The sequence below is a fragment of the Anser brachyrhynchus genome (genome assembly GCF_964034855.1).
Source record: "Anser brachyrhynchus genome assembly, chromosome: 12".
Taxonomy (NCBI): Eukaryota; Metazoa; Chordata; class Aves; order Anseriformes; family Anatidae; genus Anser; species Anser brachyrhynchus.
Window position 1 is genome coordinate 19,694,252 of NC_137707.1, and position 15,589 is coordinate 19,709,840.

The following is a 15,589-nucleotide window of genomic DNA, read 5'->3' on the forward strand; positions in this document are numbered from 1 at the left end:
TTACTCCAAGACATATGCTCTGTTTTGCGGGTAATCCAGCAATTTTATTTCTTGAAAAGACTGTAATTATCAGCGTGCTTCAGATATACTGCATTCAACTTCATCTGGCCAAGTATCTCAGAGTATCTCTGTTTCACTGGCTTGTTTCAGAACCCATGCGTCTCTCAGAAGGTGCCAGGCCCCTGGTGCCCAATGCCTCGCCGCTTGGCTCCTGAGCACTAGGCCCTGCAGCAAGCTCCTGGGCACAGGAGCGGGCAGGGCGGGGGCAGCAGGGGAGCTGAGGCCGTCTGAGGAAAGGTGAGACAAATACATGGAAATGGAAGAATCTAAGAAATTCAGAGCTCAAAATACAAAGTAGGTTGGAGAGCTGGGCCTTGAAGAGATGCAAGGAAGAAACGTGATGCTAATGCTAAAATGGGTGAGACACAAACAGGACAACAGATTGAGGCAGTGAGAAAACTGAGGGGAAAAAAATGCACGATTTGCTTTTTGAGCGGGCACATTCTGTGTTGCAACAGGTCAGAGCTAACAGCAAGGCGTGTCATCTTGGAGTTTCGTGAAGCATTTGTGTGGTGAATTACTGTTTTTTAATATTTCTGTGGCTGCATGTGGCTGGTTCTTTCCTCAGGGAGACCCGTGTGCTTGAAACACCTGCACAAGCACGCCTGGCCTGACAGAAGGCACTGCCCGCCCGAGCAGCACGCCCGTGCCTCGACCTCTAGGCGCAGGCTCACTGACAGGTTCGCCTGCCGCGGGCGGCTGAGGCCGAGCCCCCTCCCCGCGCCCGGAGCTTCCCCGGGCCGCAGGGAGGCCGCTGAGGGGGCCGCGCCACTGCGAGCCCCGCCTCACGTCCCTCACGGCCTCAACGGCCCGGCCGCCGCCCGCCCAGCCCCGAGCCGCCAGCCGCGCCGCCAGCCAGTCAGGGCGGCCGCTGGCAGTGACGTCGCGGAGCGGCGGCGGCAGTTTGAAAGCGGGGCGGGCGGGCGCCATGGACGGCACCGGGCCGCAGGGGCAGGGGCAGGGGCAGGGGCAGGGGCAGGGGCAGGGGCAGGGGCAGGGGCAGGGGCAGGGGCAGGGGCAGGGCGCGCTGCAGGCCGGGCGCGCCGCCGACCCGCGGGAGCGCGCCGAGGAGGCGAAGCCAGGTGAGGGCCCGGGCAGGAGCAGCTGTGGCTGGGGCGCCGCTGGCGCTTGCTTTGGGAATGAACTTAATGGCACCATGCCGTCACGTTGGCTCTTGAGTACCCTTGTTCGGTGCCAGGTTGGTGTTGTGTGGTTATAGGCTTGCAAACCATGAGCAAGCTACGTTAAATTGTTCTGGAAGGTGTCTTGTACTCTGGGACTCCCGTTGGCGTTTGTGCCAGGTATTGTTATCATAGCTGCTGGATTTGATCAGAGATGTGTAAGGGTAAAAATATTTTATTTACAGTGTGTGCGTAATATAGTTATGGTTTTACAGGAGTTGATTGAAATCTTTCTGAAATTATATGTGATTAAAGTCACCTTTTCATTTTCGGTGTAGGAGGGTTTTTTGTTATGTGTTGTAAGATGTGTTGTAGAAAGGTCTGTGATGGATCTTGGGCTGAACAGGAATTCTCTGGGAATAGAGGAGTGAGTGATGATTGCATTCAATTGATAACTTGTGGGATGTGCTTTGTTCCAACTCCTCTGTCCAGATCTGCTTCAGGAAGATGAGGATATCAGTAGTGACTATGGGAGTCGTGACAAACCAGGGACTGCTTTAGGACGGACTGTACCAGATGGGAATGTACTTCTTCCAGACATTTTTCATACCGATCATCTTTTGTTTTATGAGCGATTTAAAGCTTACCAGGATTACATTTTGGGTAAGAAATTTCTTACTGGAAAAGGAACATGTAGTCAGGTTTCTTAAGTCATCCAGTTTAAGTGGAGTCAATTCCATATTATACTGTGAGATACTCTTATTAACAGGGGTTAGAAAAGATGCAGTGTATTGTTGTTGCTGTTGGATTATCGTATTGTAACTTCAGCTTCTGTAACTGGTAGAGCAGGAGGTAATGGTTTTAACATAAGTAAATAAAATCTGAGTGAACGAAAGGAGAAAATGCTAATGCTGGACTCTGTGCCTTGTTTTAGTTGGCATTACTAGAACTTCTTTCTTTAGTAAGGCTGTTTAAGATAAGGCAGAAGTTAACTGTTTAATAGTACTGGTACTGAAACCCTCAGTACCTGGGAGGTTGAGTACTGCTTCTTCTGGAGAAGCACAAAACAGATGACTCTCTCTCTCTCGCTACTGAGATAAGCAGCAAAAATACTGACAGTTATGAGCAAAACAGGATGAAGTCTGAGTTTAGATGAGTTAGAGGAATATATTAACTGTGAATTTCATTTATCAATGAATTGGAGGACTTTTCCTTCTTTTCCTGCATAACTGTACTGCTTTAATTTTCTTTTTAGCTGACTGCAAGGCTTCTGAGGTGAAAGAATTCATAGCTGAGTACCTGGAGAAGGTCCTTGAACCGTCTGGATGGCAGGCAGTCTGGCGTGCTGATGTGTTTGAGGTTGTCGTTGAGGTAAATGGAATGCAGTTGTTCAGCCATTTGTCTTCAATTAACATCACTTACCTCTCTAACAGGCAGATAATTTATCTATGAAGTTTATGAGCTAGTAGAAAATTATATCTGTTCAATATCTAATTGTCAGCAATAACTAGAGCAATAGGAATTTCTTTCAAAAGGAGCCTTATTCTGAAGCACCATCTTGTGCGCTGGTGTGCTTCCTTCACCTAAAAGTACGAGTATCAGATCACAGGTTCCAAACCTGCATGGGACACTCATGACAGTGAGGCACTGCTCCTCAGAATGAGTTCTTTAGGACCGCAGCATGTGTTGCAAATCCAGAAAGCTACGCACTAGATATACTTGCTGTTTTTGGCATTGTTGAGTTGTTTAACCTTGGAATTTGGCTGTTATTTGTTCTGCTATTTAAGTTACTTCTGCTGTTGAATTATAGTAGAATCAGTGAGGTAGGTGAATTTAATTTTCTTTGAGGCATCAACCTAAAATAAAGTGGCATTGATATCTTGAGAATAAGCTCGATCTGGTTCCATCGTGCTGGTACAGTTTGTCATCTGTGGTGTTTTGGACTTTGCATTCTTGGCAGGGTACAAAACGCATGATTATTGCTTTTGGGATAGGTTCATCAATGCTAAACCAAAAAGTCTGTACAGCATTTTTTTTCATGCTTTGCATGTGTTAAAACACTGCACAATCACTTACCTTTACATGAGTTTCTGAAGAGCTGGGCAAATGACTTTCAACCTCAACATGGTAATACAAACAAAGCCTGCATAATTGGCCTTATGTGAAGGTTGTGACAAGAACATCTCATATGGGCTAATTTCAAGGATACCTTCTCTAGTGTCTCAATATTTTGGTGGCAGGACTATGCCTAAATGAAAGCAATATCTTCAAGGGGTCCTTGCTGAAGCAGGGGAAGGGGAAGGAGGCTCTGATCATTCATCTTTTTTTATTTGAACTTGGACATCCATTGTATGTTTTCAGAGGGGAAAAACTTTGTATTCCCTTGGCTTTTCAGCACGATTAGTAACAAAATGGCTTTCACTGGCCCAGACCAACTCGGGGGTTTCTCTGTGTCTTGTGGGTACTTGGAAAAATGAGCTACAAAGGAGTTCACGAGAACTGTAAAGTATTGATTCAAGTCTGAAAACACTGCTTTTCCCTGTCTGAAAAAAATATAATAGGGAAGCAATTTACTAGCCTTATATGGATGTTAAGAGGGTTTTGAGCAAAGTTGTAAATGTGGAAGAGGCTCCAAATCTTTTGGTCCTGAGAAGCTCAGTTCTGGGTTATCACTTCAGCTGACTAGATTGCCTTTGCTGTACTATGCAGTCTGCGTTCGTTTATGTGAGTCAACTGGCAGTTCATGAGGCATGTCATGTTCACCTTCCTCAGCTGCAGCTATTGCTCTGCCTAGAGAAATCCTAAGAGCTGTTCATTCCAACAGGTTGTTGATGTGGAGTACTCGGCTCTCAAAGCAGTTGTTCGACTCAGCGAGCCTTTCCTGTGTGAGTCGCAGCTTAGCACCTTCACGTTGGAATGCATGCAGGAACTCTTGGAGCTGAAGGAGCGTCAGATCCCACTGCGGGAGCTGTGGGTTGTGTATGATGAGTCAGGAGAATTTGATCAGACAGCACTAGCTGTGGAGCATGTCAGGTACAAAAATACATAAGGTCTTATTTTGTCTTATGCAGCTGAAGGCGATAGCATAAACACAAGGTCTGCTTTTCAGCAACTTACTCTCTGTGCCAAAAGGAGTGGGAGGAGGAAGAAGTCTCTGCATTGCTTTCCCTCTCTTCTCCACCCCAGGCTTCCTCGGGCTGTATCACCTTGTTGGCTCTAGTGTGGTGTTTCTTTCTATTCTGAAACATTTTGATGTCTCTTTTTCTCTTTTGCCTCATTCTTCCTTTTCCTGCAATTTGTCTCTTCCCATAAATTTGCTCTTTCTTCATCAGGTGTCTGTTTACGTCTTACTTATTCTACTTTCTTGGCCTTTCTTTATCATCTCTGTCTCTTCTTCATCTCTCTCATAGTAATGTACTATGTGCTGCATGAAAAGTCTACAAATTAACACTAGGACTGGATAAAAAAGATAAAACAGGAGGAAAGACTTTCTTGTCTAGAAAATAGGCTATGTTCCAGAAGTGGTGGGGGTGGGAGGAGAGAAGGAGAAGAGACTCCTTGTCTCGACCATTGCTCAGTAGTAGAGATATAAGCATGTATTATGGAAGTGACAAACTCCAGGTAGAAAGGAAATCTGAAGGATGCCTACCCAAAAACAACCAACCAAAAAGCGTTAGAATCTTGAGCATGCAGGTCTTATTTTCAAATCCAGCTTTCAGTTGTTCCATCTATTTTGGTGAAAGTCAGTGGGACTCAGGCTGTTATGAATTTTGAACTCGAAACGCAAAATTCTTTATGCAGGTGACAACAGACAAGAAAGATAACTTTTATGACTACTAAATAGCTTACAGGATGGTGACATGAAATGGGAGAGAGGTGATGTTTTGAGCTGGATTCTCAAATTGATAACATTCCTAGTTCCAGTATTTTTGTCTCTGCTTGAGTAAATCTGGCCTCCTTTGTGTTTAGACGCTTATTTTGCTTCAAAAGGTTCTTCTACCAACACATCTGGAGGACCTGGGATGAGGAGGAGGAGGATGATTTGGATTACTTTGTGCGATGTGTTGAGCCTCGACTGAGATTGTAAGTGTGATACCTTTGATATTATTAGGTAGAACCACAGGGAAAGGCAATGTGGGAATAGTGACAGACAGATTTCAAAGAAAACTCTTCACTAGTAAATCAAAACAAGTCTGTTCTAGCAGCAATCACTGTCTGATGCTCAAATTTTTTTTAACAGAAAGAGGGTGCAACTGAAATTGCTGCTCGAGTCCTGCACTTTTTTTTTCCCTGTAATCCTTAACCTCCCATCAGATGGCGCTCCAAATCCAGCTATTGCCTCCTTTAACTTGTAATTGTATGAAATGTAATCCTAACTAAAGCTAGCGTGGAATGCTTTCATACCTTTGGGCATAGAATAAGATCCAGAATGGAACAGAATGTAAACAAAAACTTGTAAATTGGTCATGCTGAAGGAGGAATGTGTTAATTTCTTTCCTTTGTGGGATTAGTTGGCATTAGGCTTACTGAAGGTCGATTTTTTTTAATGCCATCTGGCTATATGAAACTGGAGCAGTGCACAAGAGCACAAGCTGGTTAAAATTTTGAGGGTGCTAAATAACCAGAGCATAAAACAAAATGTCTGGGAAGGATAATTAAAAAGTGTTTTTTTTCTGTGTTTTTTTCCCCCTGACATTTGACACGGTATGTTTGTTATGTCTTTCACGAGTTACTGCTCATTTCCTTTTTTGAAAATCGCATAACTTAGCATGAGTATCCTGAAGTTAGTATGTCATTCAGTTGTATGCTTACAACTTTACTTACTCTAAACCTTTGTTTCAGAGTAAGCCTCTGATGACTGTTACCTATCCACCTTTAAAAATTATATACTACTTAGAGAAGACAGTAATATACTTGTGTGTGTCTGAGGGTTTTGGTTTTGCTGCTTTTAAAAAAAAAGCATAGTGTTGATGCAGACCGCAGAGAGCTTTGACTTAAGTACTGGTATAGAACTTCTCAGGTTCTGTGTGGGTTTGTATTTGATCTTTCAAAATTGGAAAGGGAAATACACTGACCCCTTGCTCTGAATTGCAGGCATTATGACATCCTTGAACACCGTGTGCCTTCTGGGCTTGTTGCTGATTACCAGAATTACTTGTCCCAAGGTGAAGAGCTCTACAGGAAGTTCTTAAACGTGAGGAACAGCATATCAAGCAGCGATTCAGACTCTGAAGTAGAAAACGTCTCCATGGTGGAGGGACTTCAGTTGTATGAGAAAATAGAGCACTTGAAACAAAAGCTAAAACTAATTGAGAATCCACTCCTGAGGTACTTAGTGGGTTTAATGCAAGGAGGAGATCCCATGTGGGAAAGTGTGTGTAGAAAGTTATTTACTGAAGAACGAACTGATGGCTTTGCTCATGTTTTAGGTACGTGTTTGGTTACCAAAAATACAGTGGTCTCCAAGCTAAAGGACAGAGACCAACAGGAACCAAGATCACTCATGTTGTATCTTCCACCATGATGGCAGGTCTGCTGCAGTCGTTGATAAGGGACAAACTTTGCCCTGAATCTTGTGGTGAAGAATTAGAAATACAGGTAAAGTAACAGCAATGGTCTATCTGCCATTACTCTTTTCTCCTCAAGAAACCACATGGGAGAACAAGTTAATTTGTCATTTAGAAGATACTACATTTGCACGGTGCTTTTTTTGTCAGTCTAAAAACAGCACTTTAATTTAAACAATAAATAATACGTTTTAAAGTTGCAAGTAATTTCTCCTAATTTGTCTGTTGAGTACTTTATAGGAGCAGTGGCGGGGGGGAACAAATTTTCTGTAGTAATTCCATAATAAAATGTGCTAAGGTGTAATACTTAAATTTTGATATATCAGTTTCTTTCGATGTTATTAATAATGAGATCGGGTTTCAAGAATGAAGTCTTCTGTTGCTCTGCTTCTGTGTAGGAAATTTATTTACTTACTAAGAACAAATATATTTAGTTTAATTAAATTCAGATAGGACTTAGCACTTAAGTGTTTAAGAACAGTCTGGAATAGTAGTTGGACCACGCTCTTAGAAGCATGGTTGGATTTATTTTTATTTTTTGGGGTGGTCCTTTGGAGACCCAGGAGTTTGACTCGATGATCCTTGTGGGTCCGTTACAACTTGAGATATTTTATGATTCTTATGAATCCTTGGGCCCAAATTAAATTGCTTGCTGTATTCTGATCATGTTTGTGAATTGCAGGTGGGCAAAATAGACCCAAAGGAAAACTCGTGAATTAACTCTTGAGCTATAAATCTGATTTTTCTTAGCAACTGAAAAATTCTCTTACAATGCTTACCATGGAATTTGCTGGAAAGCAATAAATGTGCAATTTTTCTGTGCTATTTTTTACCCTTCAACACAGAATGGCCCAATACTTGAGAAGGACATTAGCCTGTGCTCTTTAGGCACTGATTTTTTTTTTTTTTTTTTTCAAGAAAAAGTGCCATGTGGAGTCTGTATTTGCCATTGTAATAGCTAAATGCTGTTTTGGAGTGCCATGCTCCAGGAGTCAGGAGTTACAGTGGTGTTTGGCCAAGCTCAAATCTAATAGCTCAGTTGCTTGTAGTATTTTATTTTCTTTTTCTTCTGTCATGTCTTTCTTCAGTAATTCATGACAAGTCACTTGAAACAGAATTCAAATGTTGGCCTGGAATCCAGGCCATATCGAGGTCTGCTTTCTGGTGCGTATGTTCTTCAATCTGCCACTCTGCCCCATTTTTCTCATGGGGGGACGGACATAACACAATGGAATGCTTTGAGGCTTTTTTTGTCCAGAGAGTGCTATGATTCTTGAATTCAAAGTAGAAATTGCATATTATTGGTGCCATTAAAAAGGGCTTCTTTTAAGCAAAAGCAGCAACATTTAATTGAAGAGCAAGCTTTTAGGGCATAAATGCATCCATTTTATAGCATTTTTTTAGGAGCTGATTATATTGTTTTTCTCTTACAGTTTCACAATGATCCACTGGCAGCTGTAAGTGCTTGTTACGAAGGAGACACAGTCATCATCTGTCCTGGTCATTATGTTGTAGATGGCGTGTTCTGCATTGCTGATTCTGTTGAATTAGAAGGTAGAAGACTTGCTAGAATAATGGTCCTTAAAATAAAGTAAATAAGGGTCTTTAACTTAGCTCTGCTTAAAGGTCTATTATATTTTTGCAGAGTTTGGCTGGAGCGTTTTTTTTTCTTTGAACTGTTCCTATTTCTGCTCGTAGAGCTGTGTCTATTTCAGGAAGGAGTAAGCTGTTTCATTACCCATGATTATTTCTGCAAGTAAGTTTAAACTTTTGCTGATTAATGGCAAATTTGCTATTTCATCCTAACTATTTGCCTGGATAGATCCTGGTTATATAAGTACTAGAGGGGGTCCAACAGCAACACAAGTGTGTTGATTTTTAGTTTAATAAACACTAAAATCATTCTGAGAGGCTTCAGTTTCTAAAGTACTTGAGAGAGGTCCTTGTTTTTGTTTGCATGCCCTGATCTACCTCAGAGGTATAGTCAGACTCACTGTCAGGGTAGAACTGGTGAATACAGAGAAAGAGCCAAGTGCTATTCAAACTTAGTTTATGACATTTGTTGCATGTCAGCTATGTGTGTGGGGGCTACTGATGTGAATCTGTGCGTTATGTGAAGCACATGCAGAGAGTGCTATTGGCTTAACATGCACATTTATGCTGTAGAAGTGGATGCAGCATGTATGTTCCTGATTTTCTCTCGAAATATTTGTTTGAAATACTTTTATCTTGTCTAGGATATGTTGCTTTCTCTTCCTCACAATTCTTGTTTCCTCAGCATAATGTCTCTCCTTTAGGTATGCATGCTGTTACAGTGTAACTGTCTGTGTATCACTGGGGCTTGTACAGCTGTTCAGATGCTTCTTCAGCTGCATTTTTTGTCTTGTCAAAGCTTCATAATGGGAAAGGCTGGGAGTTTAATTTCTTGCAGTTCTGGATTATATTTTTCTTGTCCTTATTTTATGAGTATCATTTTCTTTCTTGCCCTTCTCATGTGTATGTTTGGTTTGCATAGAGATGAATGCTGATGGACAATGCACCTGCAGGATAAAGGAGCTCAAATTGTTTTATTTGTCTGCAAAATGGCATTGTTCTAAAATTGTGTGGGATGGTATTTGACAACTTCTTCTGTAGTTTTGAGGAAACAGGAATGCAAATGGTGAAATAGCACACCTATTAAAGGATGAGCTACTCTATTTTAAGGAGCAAGGCATATAACTGTATTTTTAGTACAAACCACTCTCCAGGTAATGAATATGTCAGGGTGTTTAATCTTCTTATATGGACTTCTGTTAGAAGTTTTTATAGCAGCAATAGCAGCTGAAAACATTTGAAGTAAGAGCATCGACAAAAATTCTGCTGGCACTAATCTGAATAGTTGGATGTTTTGATGGCTTTTTTGGGATGAAAGGGTGACTCATCAAAGAAATAATGTTGCTTTGCTTAGTAGAGATTTTATTTCTTTTCCAGTCACTGTGCAAGCCAGTACTAAGGTTGAAAGTATGAGGATTGGTAAGTCAGGGATAAACAAAGGCTTACAAGAACTAAGTAAAGTTAAAACAGTAACAGATGCAGGAAGCCCTAGTCAGGATAACTTTAGTGCTTGACAAAAAATTGTAGCAAAGGTACTTAAGAACTTTGCTCCACCCTGTTTAATAGTTTAAGCTGGAAAGGAACCTGTAGCATCAACCTGTCCAAAATCCATGATCAGTGTTACTGGATGACAATTGCCTTTAGCTCCTGTGGAGTCCCTTAACTTACAGGCAGGGCATACAGTCCTGACCTGGCTGGGTATTGACCACCATTTGATATCAGGTGAATCATTCCTTCTCTATTCCTTGTCAACAGCTTCCTTTGCTGCTAGAGCTGCTGCTTCAGAAGTGAAGCAAACTAAAAGCTTGGTTAGAAAACCTGTAGGCACTCTGTAGGACAATTATTCCTGAGACTTTTTCAGCTGGTGTATAGTTAAACTGGATCTGCTATTTATGGTCCCATGATGCTCTTTCTTTGCATACTGGAAGTAAACTGCTCTGTGTCACCTCCTCCCTAGCAGCACTGGAAAGATTCCTGGGTAGTATAGTGTACTTAAGTATCAGTCACTTAACTATGTTAAATCTGCTGTCTTTAAAATTTTCTACCAACTCTTGTTCAAAGGCTTTCTTTTCTTTTTTTTTTTTAACCTTTCTACTTGCACATTAGAGCATTTATTTATGTACGTGGTTAAAAGCTAACATCCTGTTCAGGCACTTCTTATCTAAGCTTCTGTGTGTGTTCAGAAAATGATAGGACTCATGCTGCTCTAATAGATGTTGCATTATTGCTTTCCTTATCATGATTCTTGGCAGTTACAAGCAGTAAAAGCTTTACATGCTCATAAATTGCCCTGTAAGTGGTTGAATGCTGACAAGCGTGGATGGCTTTAGTAAATCAATGCTGGCATATGCTTTTGAAAGTTTCTTTTTTAATCTGAATTCATCTGGAAGTCCATGTAACACTGGAACGTCAAGTATTGACCCAGGCTTCATCTAAATAGAGAAGCTGAGTGAAGTTTAGTAACAACGTGGAGTCCTTTGCACTTGTTTCCTTGCCTTGTGATGGTGACTGCTTCTCCCTGCTCCCCGTGTTCTTTGGAGCCTCTGCCTGCTGCAGTGAGCTGCTGTACTGGAAGTGGACTGCGGGTGCCCATTGCGGCTGTGGTTACTGCACCCCCATACTGTGGTGCAGTTTGGGGAGTAAGAACTTTGCCCTCAGCGTTAGCCTTTTGTTTAACTGGCTAAAATAACTTTGTATTTTATTATATTATGTGTCATTCAAGGAAGGGAACTTTGAGTTTGGTTGTTTTTTGTTGGTGGTGGGATTTTTTGAGCACCTGGGTCTTGGTATAGAGGAGATGTAAGGTGTGCCTCGGCCACTGGGGGAAAAATCCTATTCCAGATACTCAAAGATATCTCAAGTTCCAACCCTCTCTACCTAATCTGAATGTCTGCTTAGGTACTGAGCATCTGATTACCAGATACTCAACAAACTTATGTCTTTCACCTCTGCTTTCAGGCTATGGCCTGCCAGATGATATTGTGATAGAAAAGCAAGGGAAAGGAGACAATTTTGTTGACTGTACAGGAGCCAACGTAAAGATCTCCAATTTGAAGTTAATACAACATGATGCTGTGGAAGGGATTTTAAGTAAGTATAAGAGTACCTTGAACTTTTCATGAATCTTTTATAATTTTCTGTTAGAATTAAATCTGGGATCCACTCTTACAATTTACTGGTTTTAACAAAATATTGTAGGAAAGAATCCTACAGACATAAATGTTAAGGCTTCCTTTTTGTTTCTTTCCCACTTATTTATAATGTGGACATCAAAATAACTTCTGTTGTTTGTACTTTCAGGTTGTTGTGGCTCTTAGGTTTTATTCTTATTTTTGGATAAGATAATTTGTCTTAATGTTTCTGCTGTTACGGCAGCCTGACTGACCACTGCAAAGCCTCTGCCAGGCTGTCTGGAAAAGAAAATAATTTCTCTTTCCACAAAAGAACTCCCATGGCAGTATTCACCTGTAGCCGAACCCAACCAGCTCTCTATTGAGGAATGGCATAGACTGTAGAAGTATAGACCTTCATTTACTAAAAACACATTCGAACTGCCATTCAAATAATCCAAAGTTGTATCCAGTGAGTTTGGCCATGACCTTCCGTCTTTTCAGAAGGTTCCAATTAATACTTTTGCCTTGACGGACATTTGTTTTTAAATGTTTTAAAATGTTTATTAATACCCATATACTTGTATTTAATACATTATTAATTCAGAGGTTTCTTAGGCTTATAGAAAAAAGAATCATTGCTGTCACTTTCAAACAAACAAAACCACAAAACAAAAACACTTCTAAGACAAATCTTTGACTAGGGCTCCCTTGCAGTTTTTCTGCCGATATTAGGAAAAACGGTGAGTTCCAACTACACATGGGCAAATCAATAAAATTAACATAAAATATGATTAAAACGATCACTTTTTCACACTGTAGAAAACGCTACAAGTTCATGTACCTGTAGGAGGGATTTGCCTTTGCATAACTGATTCATTTAACAATATTTGTTGTCTGTGTATAGGCATCCATCATGGGAAAACTACTCTGGAGAATTGTGTGTTACAGTGTGAAACTACGGGCATAACAGTGCGAACATCAGCTGAGCTATTAATGAAAAACTCAGATCTGTATGGTGCCAAGGTACAAATGAATTCTTAACTCTGGCTATTTCCTAAATTAAAATAAAGGGTTCTGATATGAAATAATACTTCAGTAAAGGGGTGGTTTCTGTCACTCTTAAGAGTACCTTTAAAAGGTGTCTTGGACAGCTTTGTGTTAATAGGTTTAAGAAATTGTTCACAGCAGTCTTGTGGCCTTCAATAGTATCTAGTGAAGTATCTTATGTTGATTTGTATGTGATGATATGAAAATGATGTAGTTACAGGGGACATCTATGAAATAATGATTGCTGCCTTGCTGGACTTATTCTTGTCCTGCAATACCTTTAACGTGATTTTTTTTTTTCTTGCACATAAGTAATTTTCTGATTAAACCGTGTATTTGGCAAATTAAATGCCCTTTTTGGACACCTTACCCATTGATTCTTACAGAATGATAAACACAGAATTGAACTCTGAGTAGGGCACTTTGGAGAATGATGGGGCTTTGAGTGTTGGGGTGGATGACTGAAGATCAATGAAGCAATGCAAAGTTGTGTGGTTACTCTTTAGCAGAGATTTTTATGGGCTGGTGGCAATAGTATTATTCATGGGGCCTCAATGTTTGTATTACTGCTCAAGTTAGTTCACAAAGCTGTGGAGCTGGAGTGGTAACACAATTTTACGTTGTGCAACTGCTGAATGAGCACAAAGATGGAGTTGTCAAGCCAAACTGTAAATATGCCCCAAATTATTTATGTTTTGTGAACTGCAGTCTGTTTTATCTTGTAGGGTGCTGGTGTGGAAATATATCCAGGGAGTACATGCACCCTGTTAGACAATGGCATACACCACTGCAAGGAGGGAATACTTATAAAGGTCAGTTCAAAGCATAATGCACTTTTTTAAAATTAAAAAAATAAATATGTATTCTTATTAGTATTCAATTCTTACAGCTGTTAGAATTCGTGCAAATAACTGCTGTTCGGATTGGCTTATAAACTTGCTGTTTTGTGTGTCACATCTAATGATGATGGTGCTTGTTGTTTGCCTTGGATTGGTACACCAAAGCAATATACTTGTTTTATTCCTTATCTGTCAAAGAAAATCCCTTTTGCACTGTCACTTGTATTGGCTAGCATTTTATTAGCCTATCCAGAGAACTGACTATCTAAAAGTGGAAAGGTTTGCATCTCTTTAGCTGGACATAACATGCTGGATATCTGTTTCTTTGCTGTAGAACTTCTTAGACGAACATTATGAGATCCCCAAGATAAGCATGGTCAATAACATGATCCATAATAATGAAGGATATGGTGTGGTCCTGGTTAAACCAACAGTTGCCTGTGATGTAAAGGATATTTCAGCAATGAAAGGTATTTTTCTGACTTCCTATGAGGAAATCGTAAAAACATTAAATATAGCATACCTATGTTTTTAGATTGCCTAATTCATAATTGAATCTTTAATTTTATTATGATCTGTAGTTTGATTCAGCTTAAATTTTCATCTTTAGCAAATTCCATTGTTCTGATAGTTACGGATTATAAACTTCACACAAATCCTGTGAATGTCTCTGCTCCATGTCATGTGGATGCTTACACTTTTAAAGTCCTTAGACATCTGATCTATGCTCCCTATCAAGCAGAGCCCGTATAACTGATGGCTACCTGAGTCATACAGAAAGAAGGGTGTAATCAGCAAGAAAGCAACTATGGCTTCTCTTATAGCTGTTCTGGTTCATAGTTCTCTGCACAGTTTTCTTCCTTTGTGCACTAGATCTGAGACATGGATTAGCCCAGTCTCCCAGCACACAAATTGTTTTCTGCAGTAAATGAAATGTTAACAACTTTTTCTCTTTTTATGTCTTAATCAAGAAGTGTCATGGTCTCAAGCACAGTGTGTAAACCCACTGTAACTTTCTCTAATATCATTATCACTTGGAAGCCTGAAGACATCACAAGAAGAAAACTTTTCTTTAAGTATCATATGCTGTATTTGAAATATATGGCTGCCATTAAATTGTTTTCCAGAAAGTATGGGGGATGCAAATGTTAAGACTGAAGAAAACATAATTCCAGGAGTTTTAACTGATTTGGCTGTTTTGAGGATGACATTCTCATTGTTTCCTGACTTAGGGAATACACAGCCTACCTTGTCAGGTGATGGGAGAGCATGTGTAGAGGACTTCAGACAAGAACTACCTGAATGTGTGACTGATGAGTTGGAGCTTTATGAGCAAGTTGAGATTTCTGAAAAAACTGAAGGCAATTATGAAATTGCAAATGAACTTGGTGTTGCTTCTGTGAAGAAGAGCCAGATGCACAAGAAAAGGCTGAGTAAACTGGGAATCACAGAAGCTGATGACAACTTAATGTCACAGGAAGTGTTTGTTTCTATTGTGGGCAATCAGTTCAAATGGAATGGGAGAGGGAGTTTTGGTACATTTCTTTTCTGATTGTCCTGATTCCTAGTGGCATTGCAATAAGAGATTTGCAGAAACTGTTATTTTCACTCCTGCTTTCCAAGGAGTTAACATGTACTATCAGCCTTCCATAACGTTACTAGAATGTGACAAATATTTATTGACAACATATATATTGCATGTGGAAACTTTGCTTCCTTGCTGCAAGCATGTACATGGTAGAAAACAGAACTCTGCTTACCAGCATACTTGTTCTTTGCTAGCTCTGATGAATTTTGTAGTATATTTATTTAACCTCTCTTAAAAAAAAATCTTCCAGAAAAAGGCTCACCATGGAAGAGTGGATGACAAATGTACAGCAATAATTGGTACACCTTCCTCCATGTGTTTGTAAAAGCTCAACTAGCCTGCAGTGCCTCCTATGAGAGACTGACTGAATTTTTATGTTGAACAGAAGCTAGTGAAATGCTCTTATGAAATGTAGTAGTTAGCTGCCATGCTTTATACTTGAAGGATCTTTTAGGAAAGTTAGCATCTGGAAACATAGCATCATTCAGTCAACTTTGTGTGCCATCTGTTTATTTCCAACAGCAACCCGTTCCTATGCAACTTTTCCTTAGGGAAGACAGCATCAAAATAAACCATTAATCTGAATAAGGAGCAAACAAAACAGCTGTTTGTGTCTGTTAGTTGTGTTCCTACTGTATATTTCTGTGCCTTATTCTGAAAT

General features: G+C 40.3%; 1 protein-coding gene across 1 annotated transcript; it reads left to right on the forward strand.

Moving 5' to 3' along the window:
* The first annotated feature begins 458 nt into the window (after positions 1–458).
* Positions 459–15,273, forward strand: SHCBP1 (SHC binding and spindle associated 1). Its single transcript, XM_080552065.1, has 13 exons — positions 459–1,142; positions 1,674–1,844; positions 2,437–2,552; positions 4,006–4,214; positions 5,172–5,264; positions 6,276–6,509; positions 6,611–6,779; positions 8,182–8,302; positions 11,300–11,431; positions 12,359–12,477; positions 13,227–13,313; positions 13,675–13,810; positions 14,573–15,273. Exons 1-13 carry the CDS (start codon positions 989–991, stop codon positions 14,890–14,892), a joined length of 2,061 nt encoding a protein of 686 aa, XP_080408191.1. The 5' UTR covers positions 459–988; the 3' UTR covers positions 14,893–15,273.
* Positions 15,274–15,589: the final 316 nt, after the last annotated feature.